The 25,478-nt window shown below is 36.8% G+C and overlaps 2 protein-coding genes across 2 annotated transcripts in view; one reads left to right on the top strand and one right to left on the bottom strand.

Moving 5' to 3' along the window:
* The first annotated feature begins 7,422 nt into the window (after nt 1–7,422).
* LOC145955703 (uncharacterized) overlaps nt 7,423–25,478 on the top strand; it is a 29,775-nt gene continuing 11,719 nt past the window's right edge. Inside the window, exon 1 of the mRNA XM_083070754.1 lies at nt 7,423–7,795. The gene's annotated coding sequence lies outside the window, so the exon portion shown is untranslated. The remainder of the gene's footprint in view (nt 7,796–25,478) is intronic.
* Nucleotides 13,595–14,065, bottom strand: LOC145956188 (uncharacterized). Its single transcript, XM_083071753.1, has one exon. It carries the CDS (start codon nt 14,063–14,065, stop codon nt 13,595–13,597), a length of 471 nt encoding a protein of 156 aa, XP_082927879.1.

The raw sequence follows: 25,478 nt of genomic DNA, 5'->3' as shown, positions 1-25,478 counted from the left end.
ATTTTGTCCACCCCTATGTGAGACTATCCCACCATCCCTGTATGACATTACCTAGATCCGTCCTGGTTGGAGGTTGCTTTGGATGCAAAAGGTGAATAGGCTCTTTTACTCTCAAGTGCATGAGAGATGTTGAAGCTTTGGTTGGATGCCATGCTAGACGCTTTTTCACTCTGAATCGCATCATGATGGGAGAAACAGACCAATATGCAATAACAACTATGCAAAGAGTAATAATGCAGCGGAAATACAATCTCCCTTACTAGCGAGAATCTGTGAGGAGCAACAACTACAATAAATGGCAACAGTAACAACAATAATCACAAGCAAACAACACCACAGATTTTAACGTGGAAAAACCCTCTCAATGTGAGAAGTAAAAACCCACGGGCACAAGCCAGTAAACAAGCTCCACTATGATCAAATAAGGATATAAGAGAGTCACAAAATACTACACAAACAAGTGCCTACAGCCAGCAAACACAACAAAGCAACAAGGCTTTTAATTAGAGAACAAGAAGCTGAAAAGAACTTGCAAACACGAGTTACTGTTCTCACACGATTTCTCCACCTACAGATGTCGGATTGAAAAACTGAACGGTGAGAATGACGATCCGTATGTCATAAATGCTACCTCCAAATTTTGTGACGATCCAACGGTCAGATTGACAGCGATCTTGATTTGAAGTTTGCTGATCTGTGTAAGTGCGAACTAGAATTTCACTCTTCTCTCTCCCTTTCTTGGCTGCTGTCTTTCCTCTGTTTCAGACCTCTCTACTTCCTCCAATTGACCCCTACTCCACTTAGGTTTAGTGAGAAAAATGGACTTGTCAAATTTGGGCCTTTGGTCACATAGTTGGGAGCCCAACCCAACATATCTCCCCCCTCACAACTATGTGGAGGTGACCGCCATTCCGGCGATCTCACAACAAACTTCAAACTTTCCTCTTGGCAATGCCTTGGTCATCATATCAGCACCATTATCATCTGTATGAACCTTAGCTAACTCCAACAGCTTAGCATCCAAAACATTACGTATCCAATGATACCTCACATGAATATGTTTGGATTTAGAATGGAAAGTTTGATTCTTACCAAGATGAATAGCACTTTGACTGTCACAATACAATAGGTATTTGTCTTGCACAAAACCAAGCTCTTGCAAGAATTTCTTCACCCATAACAATTCCTTGCACTCTTCAGTAAGTGCAATGAACTCAACTTCAGTAGTGGACAATGCTACACACTTTTGCAATCTTGATTGCCAAGCCACAGCTCCCCCTGCAAACTTAACCAAATAGCCTGAAGTGGACTTTCTAGAATCAATGTCTCCTGCCATATCTGAGTTTGAGTAACCCACCAAAGTAGGTTTATCACCTCCAAAATAAAGCTTCAAACCACTAGTACCACGAAGATACCTCAAAATCCATTTCACAGCATTCCAATGCTCTCTACCTGGATTTGACAGAAATCTACTGACTGTACCAACACATGTGCAATATCAGGTCTTGTACATACCATTGCATACATTAAACTACCCACCATAGATGCATAAGGAACTCTGCTCATATTTATCTTCTCAACTTCATTTGAAAGACATTATTTAACACTCAGTTTAAAATGAGCAGCAAGAGGAGTACTTACAGCTTTAACATTTTCCATATGGAATCTCTGCAACACGTTCTGAATATAGTGCTCCTATGATAACCAAAGCTTCTTATCTTTTCTATCACGAATGATGCTTATACCAAGAATCTTCTTAGCAGCTCCCATGTCTTTCATGGCAAATGACTCGCCCAATTGCTTTTTCAACCTGTCAATTTTGGAAACATCTTTCCCAACAATAAGCATGTCATCAACATACAACAACAGGATAATGAAGTCATCATCAGAAAATTTTCTAACAAAAACACAATGGTCAGAAGTAGTCTTCTTGTAGCCTTGCTCACACATAACAGACTCAAACTTTTTGTACCACTACCTTGGAGCCTGCTTCAAACCATATAGGCTCTTTCGCAACCTACACACATAGTCTTCGTTTCCTTCAATAAGGAAACCATCAGGTTGCTTCATGTAAATCTCTTCCTCCAAATCACCATGAAGGAAAGTTGTCTTCACATCCATCTGTTCAACCTCTAGATCAAGAGTAGCAGCTAAACTTAGCACAGTTCTGATGGACGTCATTCTTACCACAGGTGAGAAAATCTCATTGAAGTCAACACCCTTTCTCTGTCTGAAGCCTTTCACGACTAATCTGGCTTTGTATCTGGGAGATGTAGAATTGCTCTCTTGCTTCACCTTGAAAATCAACCTGTTTTCTAAGGCCCTTTTGCCCTTAGGCAACTTTACCAAGTCATAAGTGTGATTATCATGCAGAGATTTCATCTCATCCTGCATAGCATCCAACCACTTTTGCTTTTCTTCACTCTCAATGGCCTCCTCATAACATTCAGGTTCTCCCTCGTCAGTCAACATCACATACTCATTAGGAGTGTACTTCTTAGAAGGTTGTTTTGGCTTGGTAGATCTCCTGGGTTGAACTTGTGGTGGCTCAGGTGCATCATCATGATCATCATCATGTACCATATCATCTTCATGTTGAGCATCACCAATTGGAACCTCTAATCCATCTCTAACCTGCTGATTATCAATATCACCATGTTTCTCATCATTATGAACATTAGTATCCAATTCATTATCTGATAACCGAATTGGATCAACATCAGCCACATTACCATCTTCCTTAGGTGTAGACTTCTCCATCTTGTTAATGTCTTCAATGGTTTGATCTTCCATGAACTGCACATCACGACTTCTAACAAGCTTTTTCTCAACAGGATCATACAACCTGTAGCCAAGTTCATTCTGACCATAACCAATAAAGATGCATTGCCTGGTTTTCGCATCCAACTTGGATCTTTCATCCTTTGGAACATGAACAAATGCCTTACAACCGAAGACATGCAAATGATCATAGCTAACATTCTTGCCAAACCAAATTTTGTTTGGAACCTCAGAATTCAAAGCAAAAGCAGGACTAAGATTGATAACATGTACCGCCATGTACAGTGCCTCACCCCAGAAATGCTTGGACAACTTAGCTTCAGAGAGCATACACCTCACTCTCTCAATCAATGTCCTGTTGATCCTCTTCGCTAAACCATTCAGCTGAGGAGTTTTATGAGGAGTCTTCTCATGTGCAATACCATGCTATTTACAGTAGACATCAACGGGTCCACAATACTCACCACCGTTGTCAGTACGAATGCATTTCAGCTTCTTGCCTGATTGTCTCTCAACTAAGGCATGAAACTCCTTAAACTTCTCCAGCACTTGGTCTTTTGTCTTCAAAGCATAGACCCATAGTTTCCTAGAACAATCATCAATAAAGGTAACAAAGTAAAGTGCGCCATTAAAAGACTTTACCTTCAACGGACCACAGACATCAGAATGCACCAATTCAAGCAACTCTGACTTCCTGGAGGGAGGATACTTCTTGAAAGATACTCTGGCTTGTTTACCAGCCATGCAATGAGAACACTTCTCCAACTCTACGTTCTTCAATCCTAGAAGCATATCCTTTTTGGCTAAACAGTTCATCCCCTTTTCACTGATGTGACCAAGTCTTCGGTGCCACAAAGATGACTCCATATACATGGCATTCACACTATCTTTAGCAACCAAAGCTTTTGTCCAGTAAAGCTTAGAGTTTTTCTCCCCTTTGGCTACAATCAAGTTACCTTTGGTGAGCTTCCACTTTCCAGAACCAAAGTGGTTATCATATCCACCATCATCAAGTACTTGCACAGAAATCAAATTGAAGCGAACATCTGGAACATGTTTAACTCCTTTAAGCAACAACTGCATTCCCATGTTGGTTTGCAAGCAAACATCACCAACACCAATCACCTTAGACACCCCATCATTACCCATCTTCAATACTCCAAAATCACCTGAAGTATAAGATGTGAAGAACTCCTTCCTGGATGTAACATGCAGTGTAGCACCACTATCAACTATCCACATGCTCTCATCGGATACAAGATTAACAATATCATAATCACGAAGACAAACAAGGTCACCACATGTAGCAGTAGTAACACGATCACCATCATTATGATCTCTTTCTCTATGCTTACCCTTTTTGTCTTTGCTCTCTTTCTTCCACAGAAAACAATTCTTTTGTATATGCCCTATTTTATGACAATAGTGACACTCCACATTCTTGTACCGGGATATGGACTTGCTCCTGCTTTTATCTCTACCACTCTTCTGTTCTTTCTTCTGACTTCTCCCCATGTTCTCTGTAACAAGCACTTCTGAATAAGATGAAGTACCCCGTGTCTTCCTTCTCATCTCCTCATTAAGTGCACCACTTTTTGCCATTTGCAAAGAAATATCACCATTAGGGGTAGCACTGATCATGGAAACTCGAAATGTCTCCCACGAATCCGGTAGAGAATTTAATAGGAATAGCCCCAATAGATCATCATCAAATTTTATACCCACTCCTGCTAGCTGATCATAGCGTCCTTGAAATTCACTCAAGTGATTTGAAATAGGAGTCCCTTCCTTGTACTTCAACTCCACAAAATTTTTCAGCAGGTACAATTTATTAGTCCCCGACTTGGAAGCATACAAGGACTCAAGCTTATCCCATAGGCTTCTTGCATGTGTCTCATTGGAAATAAAATTGTAATCATTATCATCAACAAACTGCCTGATAAATCCACATACCTGTTGATGTTCAAAATCCCATTCTTCATCCGACTTGGATTCCGGTTTACTGGAAGCAAAAACAGGAAGATGAAAATTTTTCACAAATAGAAAATCCTTCATCTTTCCCTTCCATAGGTGATAATTTGCTCCATTCAAAGATATCATTTTTGTATGTGCCTCCATCATTCACGCAAGCCAAACAATCCCTTAACCAGGAGCTCTGATACCACTCTGATGGGAGAAACAAACCAATATGCAATAACAACTCTGCAAAGAGTAATAACGCAGCGGAAATACAATCTCCCTTACTAGCGAGAATCTGTGAGGAGCAACAACTACAACAAATGGCAACAGTAACAACAATAATCACAAGCAAACAACACCACAGATTTTAACGTGGGAAAACCCTCTCAATGTGAGAAGTAAAAACCCACGGGCACAAGCCAGTAAACAAGCTCCACTATGATCAAATAAGGATACAAGAGAATCACAAAATACTACACAAACAAGTGCCTACAGCCAGCAAATACAGCAAAGCAACAAGGCTTTCAATTAGAGAACAAGAAGCTGAAAAGAACTTGCAAACATGAGTTACTGTTCACACACGATTTCTCCACCTACAGATATCGGATTGAAAAACTGAACGGTGAGAATGAAGATGAGTATGTCATAAATGCTACCTCCAAATTTTGTGACGATCCAACGGTCAGATTGACGGCGATCTTGATTTGAAGTTTGCTGATCTGTATAAGTGCAAACCAGAATTTCACTTTTCTCTCTCCCTTTCTTGGCTGCTGTCTTTCCTCTGTTTCAGACCTCTCTACTTCCTCCAATTGACCCCTACTCCACTTAGGTTTAGTGAGAAAAATGGGCTTGCCAAATTTGGGCCTTTGGTCACATAGTTGGGAGCCCAACCCAACACATCATCCACTTGTTCTTTAAATGTAGGGTTAATGGAGATGGACCTTTGCGACAATACGTCATCATCACTTGGTAATGGGGTCTTTGATTGGTTGGATTTCATGCTCTAGGATAACTTGTTGTTTGGCTTGGAGCATAAATACCAAGTCTTGGGGAGCTCATTTTATAGAGATATCATTAAGAGTTTAAATTTAGAGTGAATCACCTATACACTGCCAGTGTAAAGTTTTTTTACACTGGAAACCAATTAGATCTTTTAATTGTGTCATGTCACTGTTAAAAGTAAATGTGTTTATAATGACATGACACAATTAAAAGATCTAATTGGTTGCCAGTGTAAAAAGACTTTAATTATTACAAAATTTACTATTTTATAATATATAATAATAATGATAATATAAATCGTCTATAGGACAACTAAATGTCGCAACCGAAATCGCGAAGGGACGGCGAAAAATAAATTAAAAAAATGGGAGTCGCCACCAATGTTATTTTTTACGGAAAAAACATTGGAAAAACCATAAATTAGAAAATAGTCTACGAAAACCAGATTTTTGAGTTCAGGAGTCGATTACGTGAGAGGAAGGTATTAGCACCTCACAACGTTTGTCCTAAGACGATTACCTTTAATTAATTAAACAAATTATTTATAATTTATAAAATATTTATCTCACAAAAATGATGAAATATATTTTATTTAACTAATTTAACTAATGCATTAAAAAAAGTTAAAATTATTATTATTGTATAAAAAGGAAAATAATATATTTTTTTATTTTTTTGTCTCGACAAAATTTATTGCTTGCTCCTACGTATCTTCATGTGTAATGAAGGATCAGAGTCACGTAGTTCTTTTGTAGAAAATATTTATGTGTTTGATATTTTTTAATTAATTTTATTTTTGTTAAATATAGGATTCTTGAACTGTCTCAGCTCATTCACCCTAAAAATATAAAATTGACTAAAGTGTACACCAAAGTCGCAACTTGTACTTTAAATTCAAAGGCTAAAAGGATGTCACATCTAATTAACCATTCCTCCAATAAAATTTTTGATATAATAACTTCAAATATTGATATTGAATATTATAATACTATATCTTGATATTTAATCATATTTTGAATTAATTGTTTGTTTTTTTAAATATAAAATAATAATAATAATAAGTTGTCACAACTTACATCCTTAAATTCTAGGATTAAAGGAATGTCACATTCAAATAATCTCTTTTTTATAGATATAATTTATACTAATATTAATAAGAGAATATTACCGTAATTTTATTATTATTGTTATAAATACCTAGCACATTTATAAAAAATAACTTAATCAAATAAAATCAATTAGACTAATTTTGTTAAATCAAGAAATAGGTATCATCATCTAAGATTAAGGGGATACCACATAAAAATAATCTCTTTTTTAGAGAAGATTGATATTATTAATTAAAATAATAAACTATTATTATTATTATTATTATTATTATTATTATTATTATTATTATCTAAACGAATGAAAATATATCAGAGAACCTAATGGACATTTATAAATCATTGACTTAATCTACCACAATTAACTATATTACTTTCTATTGTAAAAAGGAAAATTATCATAAAACATTAATATAATGCATACTTAAAAAAAAAAAAGGGACGTAGAAAGGAAAAAAGATGGGCTAAAAAAGAAAAGAGACGTGACGAGCCCACATACGCGGCCTGATGTGACGTGAGTGAAAGAGTGGAAGGAAGAAAAAACAAAAAGGAAAGAGAATGACATTTAGCCATATGACCATCCCGCAACCAAAGCGCAACGAAGAGCAAAGAGGAGCTCCACTAGGGTTCCGCATGCAGCCTCTCTTTGTGGATATCAACGACGCGGTGGCTCACTGCTACAATGTCGTCGTGCTTAGGGCGATCAACCGTGCAAAAGGGAAGGAGAAGGCTGGCAGTTAGTAATGTCAACGTCACCGAAAATTGCTTCCGATAATGGCACACGACAGTGTTCGTGGTGGCACTTCCGTGTAGTGACTCGTCGTAGTGACGTGCGACCTCGATGCGTGGGGGAGAGATTAAAGGAGAGTAGTCGTCGCCCCGGAAATCGTCTCCGGCGGCGGCGCACGGCGACGCTCACGGGAACCACAATCCAATTGCGTTCCCTGGTATATTTCGCTCACTCTTTTTTATTTTGTTTTCATCTTTTTTATTGTGGCTAGATTTTTTCTTGCTGGGTAGAAAACCCTTGACTTAGTGTTTCAGTTGGTTTAAAGGGGGAAGTGATTGATTCACGATAAGGTCAGATACGTATTATTTTCAATAAAAAAAATGACCCTATACAGAACAAGATTAGAGAGAATATTGATACCCAGATTTGATTGCCCGTTGCTTCTTATAACCCCCTTTACAAATTACATATGCTAATCATAACTAATTATTTATGGTTACTAATATTTATATTATTAGTATAATATGTAGAAAAGATGCTTAAACAAATGAAGACATTTATATTAAAAAGAAATTTATTCAATACAAGTTAATAGATATTACAAACCATTTTATAACTACTTAGTAAAATAAAACCCCCCATCCTATGCTCTGGATTTTTGCATCTGACCTTCTAACTGCACACCTAATTTTTTTGCATTATGAGATCTCCAATATCTGGGTTTAAAAATATTTATGGGGTTAGACATTTAATTTCATCCATTTCGCCTCACACAAGCAAATCATACAAGTGCATAACAAGTTCATACAATTATCAATACACACAACAAATTGACAATATTTTTCATTAATAATAACCCAAATAATGCAATATGCTTATGAGAATGAGATGCGGATTTTGACTGAAAATATACTTTTAAAAATCGTTTTGACTCAATACTCCATGGAGATTTTCCCTTTTGAGTGTTTAGTGAAGCTAGAGCTTAACATCACTTTGTCCAGTGATTCGGTAATGCCCCATTAAACGTGAACAAGTAGACAGTAGTCAGAGCGTCAGTGCACCCGGCAGGCTACCACGACACAAAATCAATAAAGACTGGCCATCTATGGGATTGCCCATGCCCAAACACTCCCTAGACCAAAGGTCTATCCCCAGACCAGAGGTCCCGTCTTACCCATTCTACTCAAACCCCGTTTACTATCTCCTGACATTGGTAGCATAAAACAAATACCTCAGTCATACTTTCACAACTATATCAAGCTCTCTCTCACTTTATCCTTTTCTTTATCCATCTCGTACTGCCAACTGTCCTTGACAGTACCCACTATCAGAATCAATCTCTCGCCACCAATGTCTCAAATAATAAACATAAAGAAAAGAATTCACATAAAAAGTATCATTTCAAAATTACAAAACTCGTTCTTTTTCTATCAAATATCCTTGGTACAAAATTCATTTCCCAATTATTTATTTTTTGAAATTCTTTTCTTTTCCCCCCAAGAATCTTTTGACTCAAAAATGACATTATGCAATATGCAATATGAATCACTATTAATCTATCACTTCAAAAATTATTCTCAATCAAACGCTTCAAATTTAATTTAAACAATTTCAATAGAAACATTCAATCATAAACAATCAACCACTTCAACATTCAACCTTAAAACATCAAATTTATCAAAATGTACAATCAAAAACCATATCAACTAACCTAAGGTTCCATGCATCAAAACTTATAAGTAAAGATCAATACTTATTCTAAAACTATATAGGCATGAATAAAATTAAACATCTAACCCATACCTATTTCTCCAAGCTTGCTAGTTTTTTCCTAATTTCCTTGATTTCTTCTTCTCTTACTTTTTTTTCTTCCTCTTGTCTTCTTCCTTTCTTCCCCTTTCCTTGAAATTTTAGTTGTTTACTCCTTGTTTTACTCCTTGGTTGTGGAAAAGATAGAGTATTTTTGGGTGTTTCTTTGGCATTGGTTTATGTCTAGTTGTTAAGGGTTGTTGGTGAGCTTTTTGGTGTGTGGTTTCTCCTATTTATACTAGTCTCCACCTCTATTCTCCAATCTTCTAGATTTGTAGATATTTCTTGATATTTCCTAAGATATTTTAATAACATAGTGATTAGGTGTCCATTTTGTAGATATTTATAGGGCTTTCTAGAATTTCCTTGAATTATTTAAGTATCTTAATGATTAAGTTTCCAATTTATTTAATAATTTGGTGATGAGATGTCCACTTTCTAGAATTTTGTAGAGTTATTTAGTTATCTTAATGATTAAGTTTTCAATTCATTTTAATCATATGGTGATTATGTGTCCCTTTTTTTGTAGAAATTTGTAGAACATCCTAGAATTTTGTAGAATTATTTAAATATCTTAATGGTTAAGCATCTAATCCATTATAGATTTCTATTATGTAGAATTTTATAAAACTTTCTTGAGTTATTTGAATATCTTAATAGTTAAGCTTCCAACCCATTTAATTATTTGGTAATTAGATATCTACTTTGGAGAGTTCTGTAGAACTTTCTAGAACATTGTAGAATTATTAAAATATCTTACAAATTAATTATAATTTTGAGATACTAATATCATCATTAGAATCTTGACCATTAAAAAATACAAACTTTTGTCTCTTGATCATCTCTTAATTATGTTAATTAATATTAATTAAATAAATTAGGATTTGCTTATGTGTCATAATTTAATTGGTTGAGACTTGTATTTTAATTTCACCTAACTATACATTTTTATTAATAATTCTAAGCATACTATATCGATGATAAAATTATTATATCCTTTTGAACATTTTTCCACAATTTTCTAGCTTAAGATTTTAGCAGAATAATTTTTTCTTGTTAAATCCTTAGAGAATTTATATAAATTTTAATTTAGATATTTTCTCTCTTAACTGTATTTATTCTTAATCTGCACTCAATTAATTATTATTTAAGTTACAAATTACTTAAATTTTCTTAAATTGAGTTTCTCATATTTTACAGTGTGCTCTCAACGCTGTCCGAGAAACAATCAAATTAGATAATAAAATACATGTTATTGAATTTAGAAAATTTGGTTAAATAATGCTACATAAATTTCATTCACAGTAACTTACGTAATATTTAATATATATAATAATTTGCAGAAACTTATAGATAAATAGTTACAAAATTTAGGATGTTACACTTCTATTTCCACTTTCTCGTTCTACCTGCTTCCTTCTTGAGCTCACTTTCCTTTGTTCTCCGTCCTTTGTTCTCCATCTTTTGTTCTCTGTCCCCCCGTTCTCTGTCTTTTGTTCTCTCCTTTATAGAAGAACTGCATACAGGCCGAAGCATGCTGCAAAAAAATGCCAGCTTGCCGAGTTTGAAGTTCCGAGAATTGTTTTACGCATGGCACCAAAACCAGACTTTTACACTAACATGGAAACCTTACAGGATAAGGAAAAAAGTTACACTGGCTACAAAACACATTTGTTGATACAGAGGAAGATTTGGCTTCTCTATTTGTCCTTTTCTGATTTCATTGTTTTTATTTATTATTTATGGTTATTGTGTATTTTTGAGTTTAAATCTAGCTTGCAAATTCTTAATTTGAAATTTTTGAGAAATAAATTAATAGAAAAATTAAAATTAGTGGAATAAAATTAGTGTTTACAGTTTCCCCTCTTTACTTAACTTTTACCAAATGATATGAGTAACACGAGTTTTCATATAATAGTAGTAGAAGATAAGTAAAGACTTAAACTCCAATTTTGTCTAAAACAAAAGTTGCATGTATTAGAGAAAAGATAGTCACGAGATTGTAGCACAAACTAGAGAATATAAGATCTAAAAGCAAATAGTAGACTCATGGTTCCAAACTGTTGAGAGTTAAGAGCACGGGGGCTCGAAACATTAAAAGAGTGAGCGCGGGGGCTCGAGACAATAAAAGACATGAGCTCAGGGGCTCGAAACATTAAAAGAGTGAGCGCGAGGGCTCGAAACATAAAAGAGTGAGCACGGGGGCTCGAAACATTAAAAGAGTGAGCGTGGGGGCTCGAAACATAAAAGAGATGAGCTCGGGGGCTCAAAACATAAAAAGAGTGAGCGCGGGGACTCGAAACATTAAAAGAGTGAGCGTAGGAGCTCGAAACATAAAAGAGTGAGCACGGGGGCTCGAAACATTAAAAGAGTGAGCGTGGGGGCTCGAAACATAAAAGAGATGAGCTCGGGGGCTCAAAACATAAAAGAGTGAGCACGGGGACTCGAAGCATTAAAAGAGTGAGCGCAGGAGCTCGAAACATAAAAGAATGAGCGTGGGGGCTCGAAACATAAAAGAGTGAGCGCAGGGGCTCAAAACATAGAAAAGTGAGTACGGGGGCTCGAAAGATTGATAGAGTGAGCATAGAGGCTTGAAACATTAAAAAAGTGAGCACTGGGGCTCAAAAAATTAAAAGAGTGAGCTTCGGGGCTCGAAATATTAACAAAGTGAGCGCGGGGGCTCGAAACATAAAAGAATGAACATGGGGGCTCGAAAGATTGATAGAGTGAGCATAGAGGCTTGAAACATTAAAAGAGTGAGCATGAGGGCTCAAAAGATTGATAGAGTGGGCATAGAGGCTTGAAACATTAAAAGAGTGAGCACGGAGGCTTGAAACATTAAAAAAGTAAGCGCGGGGGGTTGAAACATAAAATAGTGAGCGCGGGGGCTCGAAACATAAAAGAGTGAGCACGGGGCCTCGAAAGATTGATAGAGTGAGCATAGAGGCTTGAAACATTAAAAGAATGAGCGCGGGGACTCGAAACATTAAAAGAGTGAGCGCGGGGGCTGGAAACATAAAAAAGTGAGCGCGGGGGCTCGAAACATTAAAGAGTGAGCGCGGGGGCTTGAAACATAAAGGAGCGAGAAAACAACCAAGTAAGTATGGGAAAATTCAAATTTAGAAGTTGCAATAACACTCAATCGATTCATGATGTATGCATGACATGCAATGTGAAATGGTCTTAGTGGAAAATAATAATAATAAGATGAGTTTTGGCTTTTCATCTTTTTTTTTTACATCATTTTTTTGACCTTTGACCCCTTACGAGCGTGAGTGCTCAAGCCGACCTCTTGTCAAATTATGGCGTCGCTAGATAAGCTATCTCGTTTTATTAGAATAGTGCAATTCAAAACTTTCAACATCTTTAATCTTCTTCAGTAAAGTTACCTAGGGATCTTTCATTTCTTTGTGACTCTTAGAATCAAACATCGTAATTGAAATACTTTATTTTATTTTTGATTTTATTTGTTTGTTTTCTTGCATCGCATGTTGCACTTTTAGCATATAATAATGAAGTAAACACACAAAAAATGACGAATGTGGGGAATATGGGCTTTTATTACTTCAAGGAAGAAAGTACAAGTATATGAGAGTAGAGATAACCAAAACAAGGGAAGAATAACAAATCATATTTTAGGAAGCAACACTAATTCCCCATGTCAACAACTTTTCAGAACCCTATTAATTGGCCTCTAAGGTATCAAATTCTAGCTAAGCATTTTGAGTATTACCTTGATCTTCCAATTTGCCCCAGCTTCGTACTTTGGTTTTAATATCTACTCCCTCCTTTTCCACCTTTCTTCAGAAAAGTTGCTCTAACATTTGCCTAAACTGCCCTTTTCGGTTTTCAGTCCGGTGAGCCTTTCTTTTCTTTTCATTTGTTTTCACTTTCTTTTTAGACCTTAACTTTTGCCTAGGTCACTCTTTTTGAGTTTTCAGCCTACCAGGTCACTCTAAGTTTTGCCTAAGCTGCCTTTTCAGGTTTTCAGCTTACCGAGTTTTTTTTTGTTATTATTTGTCTTCATTTTTCTTTTTAGACCCTAACTTTTGTCTAGGCCGCTCTTTTTGAGTTTTCAGCCTACCAGGTCACTCTAAATTTTGCCTAAGCTGCCTTTTCATGTTTTCAGCCTAGCGATCTTTTTTGTTATTATTTTGCATTCTCCTTTATGCATAGTATTTATTGACTGCATCAGAGTTTATTGGGTTCAATAAATTTCCCCATCCATATTTGTGGGAATCAAAGCTCCTCCTGAAAAAACCTTTTTTACCACATAAGGCCCTGCATAACTCGGGGTCCACTTCCCTCTATGATCTTTTTGAGATGGCAAGATTTTTTTTAATACTAAATCTCCTTCTTGAAAGTCTCGCGGGCGAACCTTTTTATCAAAAGCCCTCTTGATCCTTTTTTGATATAATTGACCATGACATAAGGCATTTAATCTTTTCTCTTCAATGAGGTTCAACTGATCATAGCGAGCCTGAACCCATTCCTCTTCCTCAAGTTTGGTTTTAGCCAATACTCTTAGAGAGGGTATCTCAACCTCAATGGGAAGTACTGCTTCCATACCATAAACTAGAGAATATGGAGTTGCCCTAGTAGAGGTGCGAACAAAAGTGCGATATCCATGTAGGGCAAAAAAAAGCATTTCGTGCCAATCCTTGTAGGTGACCACCATCTTTTGAATAATCTTTTTAATATTCTTGTTTGCTGCTTCTACTGCCCCATTCATCTTAGGGCGTATGGTGAGGAATTGTGATGTTGAATCCTAAAACCTTCACACAACTCTTTCATCATCTTGTTGTTCAGATTGGTCCCATTGTCAGTTATGATACGACTTAGCAACCCATATCTACAAATTAAATCTCTTTTAATGAATTTGACCACCACATTTCTGATCACACTGGCATAAAAAGCTGCTTCAACCTATTTAGTGAAATAGTCGATAGCAACAAGAATGAATCGATGCCCATTGGAAGCTTTTGGTTCTATTAGACCAATGACGTCTATTCCCCACATTGAAAAAGGCCATGGAGTAGCCAATACATTCAAAGATGTTGGAGGAATATAAATATTATCTGCATAAATTTGGCACTTGTGACACTTCCTCACATGACTACAACAACCAGCCTCCATGGTCAACCAATAATAGCCAGATCTTAGGATCTTTCTTGCGATTATATGTCCACTTGCATGCATTCCGAATGAACTTTCATGGATCTCTTCTATGATTTCCATAGCTTCTTTAGCATCAACGCATCTAAGCAATACCATGTCATGATTTCTTTTATAAAGTACTTCTCCATTTAAGAAGAAACTCATTGCCAATCTCCTTAAAGTTTTCTTGTCATTTTCTGAAGCTCTAGGAGGGTGCTCTCTGTCTTTTAGATAGCACTTGATGTCATAGAACCATGGTTTACCGTCTGGTTCTTCCTCTATTGCTTGACAATATGCGGGTTGACCTCGATTCTATATTCTTATCAGTGGAACCTCTTTTCCTTGACTAATCCTGAACATCAAAGATAGTGTAGCCAGGGCATCAACCATTTGATTTTCCTTACGAGGGATGTGATGGAAAGTTATTTCTTCAAACTATTCCATCAAATTTTTTATGTATGAGTGGTATGGAATTAATTTGGAATCCCGAGTTTCCCATTCATCTCTGAGTTGATGAACAACCAATGTTGAGTCTCCATAAACTTCTAACACTTTAGCTTTAAACTCCAAAGCTGCTAGAATCCCCATTGCACATGCTTCATACTCTGCCACATTGTTAGTGCAATTAAAACCCAACCTTGCGGTGAAAGGGATTAATTGGTTCTCGAGAGTAATCAACACTGCCCCAATTCCATGCCCTAGTGCATTAGACGCTCCATCAAATAACAACGTCCACTTCTCTCCATTTATGGACTCTCCATCCTCAAATAAAGCCATGATATCTTCATCTAGAAAATCATATTGCATTGATTGATAATCCTCTATGGGTTGATGAGCCAAATACTCAGCCAATGCACTGCCTTTAACAGCCTTTTGGGTTACATATACAATATCATACTCTGACAACAACATTTGCCAGCGTGCAATTTGACCATTCAAAGCAGGCTTTTCAAATATATACTTGATTGGATCCATCTTGGATACTAACCAAGTAGTATGAATTAACATGTATTGTCTCAAATGCCGAGTAGCCCAAGCCAAAGCACAACAGGTTCGCTCTAGCAAAGAGTACCTTCTTTCACAATCTGTAAACTTTTTGCTCAAGTAATAGATTGCTTGTTCTTTTCTTCTAGATGCATCATGTTGCCCTAGTGCACAACCCATAGATTCATCTAGTACCGAGATATACAGAATGAGAGGTCTCCCTGAAATGAGAGGTACCAAAATTGGAGGGTCTTGTAAATACTGCTTGATCTTCTCAAAGGCTTTATGACAATCTTCATTCCATACCACTGGTTGATTCTTGCACAGTAACTTGAAAATCAGATTGCAGGTGGCAATTAATTGAGATATGAACGTGGCAATGTAGTTCAACCTGCCCAAGAAACCACAAATTTCTTTTTTTGTACTGGGAGCTGGCATTTCTAAAATTGCTCGGACTTTGTCAGGATCCACCTCTATACCCTTTTCATTAACTACAAATCCCAACAACTTGCCTGACTTCACACCAAAAGTACATTTGGCAGGATTAAGTCAGAGCTCATACTTCCTTAGCTGCACAAATAGCTTTTGTAGGTTTGTGATATGCTCTACCTCTGTTCTTGACTTAGCAATCATATCACCGACATAAACTTCAATCTCTTTGTGCATCATATCATGAAACAAAGTCACCATAGCTCGTTGATAGGTTGCTCCAGCATTCTTCAATCCAAAGGGCATCACTTTGTAACAAAAAGTTCCTCATGATGTAATAAATGTAGTTTTTTCCCTATCTTCAGGAGCCATCTTTATTTGATTATATCCTAAAAATTCATCGAAGAACGAAAAGAAAGCATGTCGGGTAGTGTTATCCACTAGAACATCTATATGTGGCAACGGGAAATCATCTTTGGGACTAGCCCTGTTAAGGTCTCTATAGTCAATGCACATTCAAACTTTTCCGTCCTTCTTTGGAATAGGAACTATATTGGGAACCCATTGAGGGTACTTCGCCACAACAAGGAATCCAACATCCAATTGTTTCTTCACCTCTTCTTTTATCTTTAAAGAGACCTTTGGCTTCATGCGCCTCAATTTTTGCTTAACTGGTGTGCATGCGGGGTCCAATGGCAAGTGATGCTCAACTATGCTAGAATCCAACCCAAGCATGTCTTGGTATGACCACGCGAAGACATCAACATAATCAAATAACAACTTAAGCAACTTATTATTTCTTTCTTCTCCTTTTATAGCAACTCCTACTTTTATTTCTTTTTTATAATTTTCATTTCCCAGATTAATCACTTCAAGTTCTTCCTCATGGGGTTGGATTACCCGATCCTCTTGTTCCACCAACCTTTCCACTTCTAGTGGATTGCTTAAGTCATCGTCATCCTCCTCAGCTTCATTAATGGGGTGATCAAAATTTTGACATGGGATATTAGCGTTATTATTTTTGGTATGATTATTATTGGATTTGCAATTTAGGATTGAAAGAAAATGAAGGTTGGAGCAATAAGTGAAAGAAAAGAAAGATTAAAGGATAAAAACGACACATGATAGAATATCGAAATGCATTTCATTCATATGATATACTAAAAGACAACATGCACGCCCGTTAACAAAAAGTCATACTAAAATTGTGACACCCTTACTACCCTAACACATATACAATAACTTTACAAATAAATGTTTAAATTTCGGTAAAAGGGTTCACATGATAAACTTCAAAAATCGTTCTTCAATAACTACAATAATAAAGATTTAGAAACTGAAATACAATAGTTTACAAATTGTTTTCAAAATGATATTTATAATTCGCAATCACAACAATCATCACAAATCTTGCAATCAACCCTATGCCAAGGTCACGCCTATAGCATCTCTTGCCCAAGGTAGTGCCACCCCCGACATAAGAATTAATTACCTCACTCATCTCACACCATGCCAGGGGTATGCTCGTCCTTGTAGCATCACTTACCCAAGGTTCGTATCATCCCTGGTCATTAGTGCGAGGAACCACAATCACATTACAATCCCATCACAATCAATCCATCACAATCTACATAAATCTTACAATTAACACTATGTTAAGACCACGCCACAACTGACACAAGTGATACGGGTTAATTGCCTCACTCATCCCACACCATGCCAGGGGTACGCTCGTCCTTATAGCATCACTTACCCAAGGTTCGTATCATCCCTGGTCATTAGTGCGAGGAACCACAATCACATTACAATGCACACAATCTCTTGCAATTAACCATATGTCAGGGCTGCCATATTTGACATAAGTGATGCGTGTTAATTGTCTCACTCATCTCACATCATGCCAGGGGCACGCTCGTCCCTGGAGCATCACCTCCCAGGATTCGTCTCATCCCTGGTAGTGTGAGGTACCACAGTCATAATCATAATCATATCCACACGGTGCAACGATTCACATACCCATCAAGCAATTCACTATGAATACTCATTATAACAATAATATAACAATAATATAAAACTCAATTAATTTACCAATTTAATACAATATTAAATTAATAGAATTACCAATTTAATATAACATTCATAAATGTAATAATAATCAATGGAATTATCAACATAAACAGTAAAATCCCCAATTATTCCAAAACCTAGCTCTCCAGCACTTTTCTACAATTTCGTTCTCTCTCCCAGATCATCATTCTTACAAATTAGCATATTCATAAACCTCAATATATAATTCTTAATTGAACCAATAATCCTCCAAATAAAAATAATTATAAAATTACTCATAATCCTAAAGAATTCTTCCCCTACCCAATTCCCTCATGTAACTCTACATGTAAATAATCCCTTTTTCCCCCGTACCTGGATAAACAACAGTTGAACTAAAACAGGAATCTCTTGGTCTCCTCCTCTAAGTGCCCCTTGGTCTTCAGAGAGAAGAAGAGAGAAAGAAGAGAGAATAGAAGAGAATAGGAAGAGAGAATGAGAGATGTCAAAAAATGAGAGGTGAGGCCTCCTATTTATAGGAATCTGCCTCACTTAACCCAGAACGGCCCATTCCAAAAGTGGAATGCCCATTCTAGGCCCGAAAAATCTACGCAAGTTTTTGAACTGGAACGGCTCGTTCCAAAACTAGAACGGCCCATTCTGGGACTCATCCAGAACAGCCCGCTCTCCTTCCAGAATAACCTGTTCTCCAACCAGAACGGACCATTTTGGAATTTGGAGCGGCCCGTTCTCACCTACACTTTTTAGGCAATTTCCTTATTTCGGAACGGACCATTTCACTTTTGAAACGACCCGTTCTGGGCAACGAATTGGGATACTCCCCTCCTTTAAGAAATTTCGTCCCCGAAATTTTTGTAATGGTAGACTCCTCGCTTCTTACTTTCTAATTCTTATGCAACCTCACTACCTTATTGATGTACAACTCTATCAATTTCACCAAAGGATATCTAAGGGTAAAACAAGTAAACTTGGCGAGTCTATCCACTAAAACCCAAATAGAATCGATCTCTTAAGCGTCTCAGAAAAACCTACAATTAAGGTCTATCCACTCACCATTTCACTTCCAAAATGGGACGTCTAAGTGCTACAAAATTCCTAAAGACTTCTTGCATATTAAACACGAGCATATAATTTCTCTACTCCTCTCTTCACTTTCGGCCACCATGCTTCCGCTGCACCACTCTGATACATCCTCCTAAGGTCCCGATAGATCTCAGTAGCTCCTAAATGAATGTCCTTCCTCTAAAATCATCTTTCTTAATTGAAGGTTACTAAGCACCCAAATTTGTTCTTGCACCTCAAAACAACATCGATTCTACTCAGAAAATTTATCTATACTCCTACCAATCTTTTCCACTTGGTTCTCTAAGAAAGGCTCTAACTCCTAGACTTCTCTAATCTCATCCATTAATTCACTAGTCACTTTCAACATAATCAATTCAATGCTCCTAAGGATAATCTCACACACAAAGCATAAGTCTCTAAATTCTTTAATCAAATCCAACCCTTAAATCATAAAAAATAATATACCAGAGGTCATCATAATCAAGGCATCTGCCACAATATTGGTTTTACTTCTATGAGCCTTTCCAAAGATCAAAACACAGCCTCTCCAAAGATCAAACACCTAAGCATAAGTTCACTAGGTTCACATACCAGATCTCTAATTTCACCACTCCATGTACACCCAAGTCAAACTCTTATCCATCACCTTATCCTATAGCCTCATATCTTATAACCAAAATGAATCAACTAATTGTGCTTCTCCAATTTCTTTCAACGATCCACTTATTACTTGAGTCATACCTAGTTTCACACTACTAGGAGTAATCTCACAAGTCAAACTTAAATCCCTAATTTGAGTCCAAAGATCTATCTCTCTAATCATAAAGGAAGATAAATATAAAGGTTTCTTACTCAAAACATCGGTTACCACAATGGCTTTGGCCAAATAACAAATAAGATCAAAATCTTATTCCATAAGAAATTCCAACTATCTCTTTTGGTCAAAAGATATTTAAGGCTCTTATGATCACTAAATACCTCAAGCTTAGAATCATATAAGTAGTGTCTCCAAATCTTAGTATAAATATTAAAACCGCTAACTCAAGGTCACGGGTAAGGTAATTCCTCTCATGAATTCTCAATTTCCTAGAAGTATAAGCTACTACTGTTCCTTATTGCATCAACACTCTGTCAAAACCTATCTTAGAAGCATAACTATATACCACAAAAGACTTACTAAAATCTATTAGTATTAACACTAGTCAATCTTTCGTTAAGAATTTGGAAACTACTCTCGTACTTACTATCTCCCACAAGGGCAACACTCTCCTTAGTCAATCTGCTCAAAGGTAATGCTATCTTAGAAATTTACTCAATAAATCTCTAATAACAAGAAAACTCCTAACCTTACTAACTAACTTAGGTATCTCCCACTTAAGCACAAATTCTACCTTAAATAGATCTATATTATACCTCCGCTAGAAATTACAGGGCCTAGAAAACTCACTTCATACAATCAAAAATCATACTTAGATAACAGCTAATTAAAACTATCTTAAATACATCTTTATCCTCATCTCTAATACGATGATATCACACCCTAAGGTCAATATTACAAAACACCTAAACACTCATTAATTGATCCATAAGATCATCTATCCTCATATCAACATACATGCATATCAAATCATATTAGAATACCTACTTTAAGCCTTCATATATACCATCCCTAAGCATGTACGAATCGATCATCATTTACACCATATAACATGTACATGAACCAACCTTACCACATAGCATCATATCATTTTAAACAACCTCTCAATGACAAAACCTCAACACATCATATCCAAATCTATTTTTTTTTATCCTTGCTATACCTAACAACTCAAAAACATCATGATAGCATATACCTACCTTCAACAACTGTCAAAGCAAATGACACACAGAGTTATACTCATCCAAATGATCTCAAACCTATCTCAAAAGAAAGCTAAGAGAATAAGCTACAACTCTTATGAAGACATAAGATTCCAAAAATATCATCTTCTTAGCTAAAAATTCAAAAAAAAAATACAACAGATATATTCCGCGCTTACAGCTAGATCTCTGATCACTAAAGTAATTAAACTAAAGTTCTAGACCTCCGTTCTATCTGATTCCAGTTCCATTGGAAAGATAACATCCAAGGCTTCAACTTTCTTGAAGACTGCAAAATCTAATTCTATCAACATAATATTTGTACTAGCACAATAAAACTGCAGTGCAAACATCCCCTACACCCACAACAATAGTGTATCAACATCTAAGTCCACAAAAATCCTTTCAAACTCATTCCTTTCCACCTCAAACTCATATTCAAGCTTCCCAGTACAATCCTAAACCAAAACAACTCACATATTCCACACAAAAGACTTATATCTGAAATAAAATCTTCATGCAACCTAACCCCTAACTAGGTTAATATGCAAGCATCAAAACTTAAGGAAATCACCAAAACTTTAACCTTTCATCAAGAACGCTCAAAGCTCTAATGCTCAACACATAACCTCTAGGATTCAATCACTACAACTATAGCTTTTGAAAACTCCACCAATCGAAAACTCTTAATACACTCGACAAATGAATGTCTTACCCACATCCAAGGTTCTAACAGTCCTAGTTGGCTAGCACAAGGATTCGCCAACTACTACTGGCACCTATGCTCGCAACACGAACGATACCAATCAACTACTACTTCTTAGGTAAGAAAGAAGTATCAAAACAAATAAGCAATCATGAATAGCATCAACTAAGCTATATCATGTCTTTTAGCCAAGCCGTGAGAAAACAATATAAGTTTAAGCACAACACTAACAACACAAGGGAAACATCATCATCATTATCATTGTCATTATCTTCATCATAAAGCAAAACATTGTTACAGTACACACAATTAAAAAAACAACAAACATAGTCGTTCATCATTAGCACATCAAAAAGTTCCACAATTCATTTCATCATTCATCTACCAAACAAGCATAGTAGACTCATAACTCACGACTGATTGGATCGACCTGCTCTGATACCACTAAATGTGACACCCTTACTACCCCAACACATATACGGTAACTTTACAAATAAATGTTTAAATTTTGGTAAAAGGGTTCACATGAGAAACTTCAAAAATTGTTCTTCAATAACTACAATAATAAAGATTTAGAAACTGAAACACAATAGTTTACAAATTGTTTTCAAAATGATATTTACAATTTTCAATCACAACAATCATCACAAATCTTGCAATCAACCCTATGCCAAGGTCACGCCTATAACATCTCTTGCCAAAGGTCGTGCCACCCTCGACATAAGTATTAATTACCTCACACATCTCACACCATGCTAGGGGTATGCTCGTCCTTGTAGCATCACTTACCCAAGGTTCGTATCATCCCTGATCATTAGTGCGAGGAACCACAATCACATTACAATCCCATCACAATCAATCCATCACAATCAATCCATCACAATCCACATAAATCTTACAATTAACACTATGTCAAGACTACGCCACAACTGACACAAGTGATACGTGATAATTGCCTCACTCATCCCACACCATGCCAGGGGTACGCTCGTCCTTATAGCATCACTTACCCAAGGTTCGTATCATCCCTGGTCATTAGTGCAAGGAACCACAATCACATTACAATCCACACAATCTCTTGCAATTAACCTTATTCCAGGACTGTCATATTTGACATAAGTGATGCGTGTTAATTGTCTCACTCATCTCACACCATGCCAGGGGCACGCTTGTCCCTGGAGCATCACCTCCCAGGGTTCGTCTCATCCCTGGTCATTAGTGTGAGGTACCACAGTCACAATCATAATCATATCCACACGGTGCAACGATTCACATACCCATCAAGAAATTCACCATGAATACTCATTATAACAATAATATAACAATAATATAAAACTCAATTAATTTACCAATTTAATACAGTATTAAATTAATAGAATTACCAATTTAATATAACATTCATAAATGTAATAATAATCAATGAAATTATCAACATAAACAGTAAAACCCTAATTATTCCAAAACCTAGCTCCCCAACACTTTTCTACAATTTCGTTCTCTCTCCCAGATCATCATTCTTACAAATTAGCATATTCATAAACCTCAAGATATAATTCTTAATTGAACCAATAATCCTCCAAATAAAAATAATTATAAAATTACTCATAATCCTAAAGAATTCTTCCTCTACCCAATTCCCTCATGTAACTCTACATGTAAATAATCCCATTTTCCCCCGTACCTGGATAAACAACATTTGAACTAAAAAAGGAATCTCTTGGTCTCCTCCTCTAAGTGCCCCTTGGTCTTCAGAGAGAAGAAGAGAGAAAGAAGAGAGAAAAGAAGAGAATAGGAAGAGAGAATGAGAGATATCAGAAAATGAGAGGTGAGGCCTCCTATTTATAGGAATCTGCCTCACTTAACCCGAAACAGCCCGTTCCAAAAGTGGAATGCCCGTTCTGGGCCCGAAAAATCTACGCAAGTTTTTGAACTGGAACGACCCGTTCCAAAACCTGAACGGCCCGTTCCAGGACTCATCCAGAACGCCCTGTTCTCCTTCCAAAATGGCCCGTTCTCCAACCAGAACGGTTCGTTTTGGAATTTGGAACGGCCCTTCTCACCTACACTTTTTAGGCAATTTCCTTATTCTGGAACGGCCCGTTTCACTTTTGAAACGGCCCATTCCGAGCAACGAATTAGGCCCACGGCCCATTAAAAATTGGGCTGTTACAAAAATCACAGGCATAATCATAGAGTGTGTTACAATTACTACAAAATTGAATTAAGAGTCACAGGAAATTCAACGATCTTTTAGTTGTGGAGCTCTTCACATGGGTCACACGGATACACAAAGTTGGCGTGATTATCATCATCATCCTCCTTAATCATAGCCACTTGATCAGAGTGCACCACCCCTCCACTTTGAAAGCTTTGATAAAGGTGACAAATGGGAATTTTCTGAACTTTAGGCTCTCGATTCTCTAGATGAGCCAACCTCTTCTCTTTATTCTCCTCTGCCATTCTTCTTTTATCAGCTTGGGTAGGTTTGTACCCTAGCCCCCATCGATTCTTATTTTCTGGCAATTCTATCAATTTTGTAACTCCTTCCAAGTATTTTCCCAACCCAAGTCCTGGCTGGTATCCTTCGTTCATCATGACCTTTGCAACCATCATGGATACGTTTGATGGTTGTGGATTTCCCATTAGAGATTCAACATAAGCAATACTAATTATTTCCAATGACTGAAATGAAGTTTCCAGAGCCTCTTCAGCTGCTTCAATATAACGAGTGGGAGTAAGACAACTCACCAACATGTCTTCCTCACCCGAGACAATCACTAACTTGTCGTCCACAATGAATTTCAGCTTTTGATGTAAAGAAGAGGGAACAACCCTAGCTGAATGGATCCATGGCCTTCCTAACAAACAACTGTATGCAGGTTTGATATCCATGACTTGAAAAGTTATGTTGAAGGTGAATAGGCCAATCTGGACAGGGATCTCAATCTCTCCCATAACTTCCCTTCGTGATCCATCAAAGGCCCTCACAATCATGGAACTTGGTTTCATATGTATCCCATCACAAGGCAATCGATCCAGTGTTGACTTGGGCATCACATTCAATGAGGACCCATTATCGATAAGCACTCTAGCCAAAATGTGATTTGCGCATTTCATAGAGATGTGTAAAGCCTTGTTATGTTCCCTTCCTTCAGTTGGGACTTCATCGTCTATGAAAGTGAGGTGGTTATTGGCTGTAATGTTACCAACGATGCCGCCAAATGTGTCTAGTGTGATGTCATTGGACACATGAGCTTCATTCAAGATCTTCATCAATAATTTTCTATGAATTTCAAAATTCATTAGCACTAATAACAAAGATACCCTTGCAGGAGTATGATTTATTTGATCAATGAGCTTGTAATCACTTTGTCAAATAAACTTAAGAAATCCTGAGACTTCTTCGTCCGACACTTCCTTTTTCCTTTCATCCATGACTTTTTTATCATCTCTCCTCTTAACATCTGAAACCCCTTCATTGATGATTATATTTTCCTTTTTCTCATGATTTTTTATCAAGTTTCCTGCTCTCAACTCTTCTGGAGTAGAGACTCTACCACTACAGGTCATTACACCTACCCCCGCGATATTTGTTACGTTGGTTCCTGCAATGTCAATGCCTTCTTTTGGTTGGGCATTCACGTAGTCACTTTCTACCTTCGCATCGTAACGCCATGCTGCCTTAATGTCCTTGTAATGAAAAGGAGCTGGAATTTTCACAACGAGTGGCCTAAGGGTATTAGGTGTTGATGCGAAAGTGTTTTTGGTGAAGGTGATTACTAGTGGTCTTGGAGTAGTCATATTGGACTTCTCGTCTGATTGA

This window comes from Cajanus cajan, chromosome 3 (genome assembly GCF_000230855.2).
Source record: "Cajanus cajan strain Asha chromosome 3, NIPB_CcT2T_4, whole genome shotgun sequence".
NCBI lineage: Eukaryota > Viridiplantae > Streptophyta > Magnoliopsida > Fabales > Fabaceae > Cajanus > Cajanus cajan.
The sequence above is the reverse complement of the archived record's forward strand: the minus strand, read 5'-3'. Positions and strand labels throughout refer to the sequence as shown.

What these genes read in the sequence shown, in the direction of transcription:
- LOC145956188 (XM_083071753.1), bottom strand. Translation starts at nt 14,065, where the DNA reads ATGGTGGTCACCTACAAGGATTGGCACGAAATGCTTTTTTTTGCCCTA.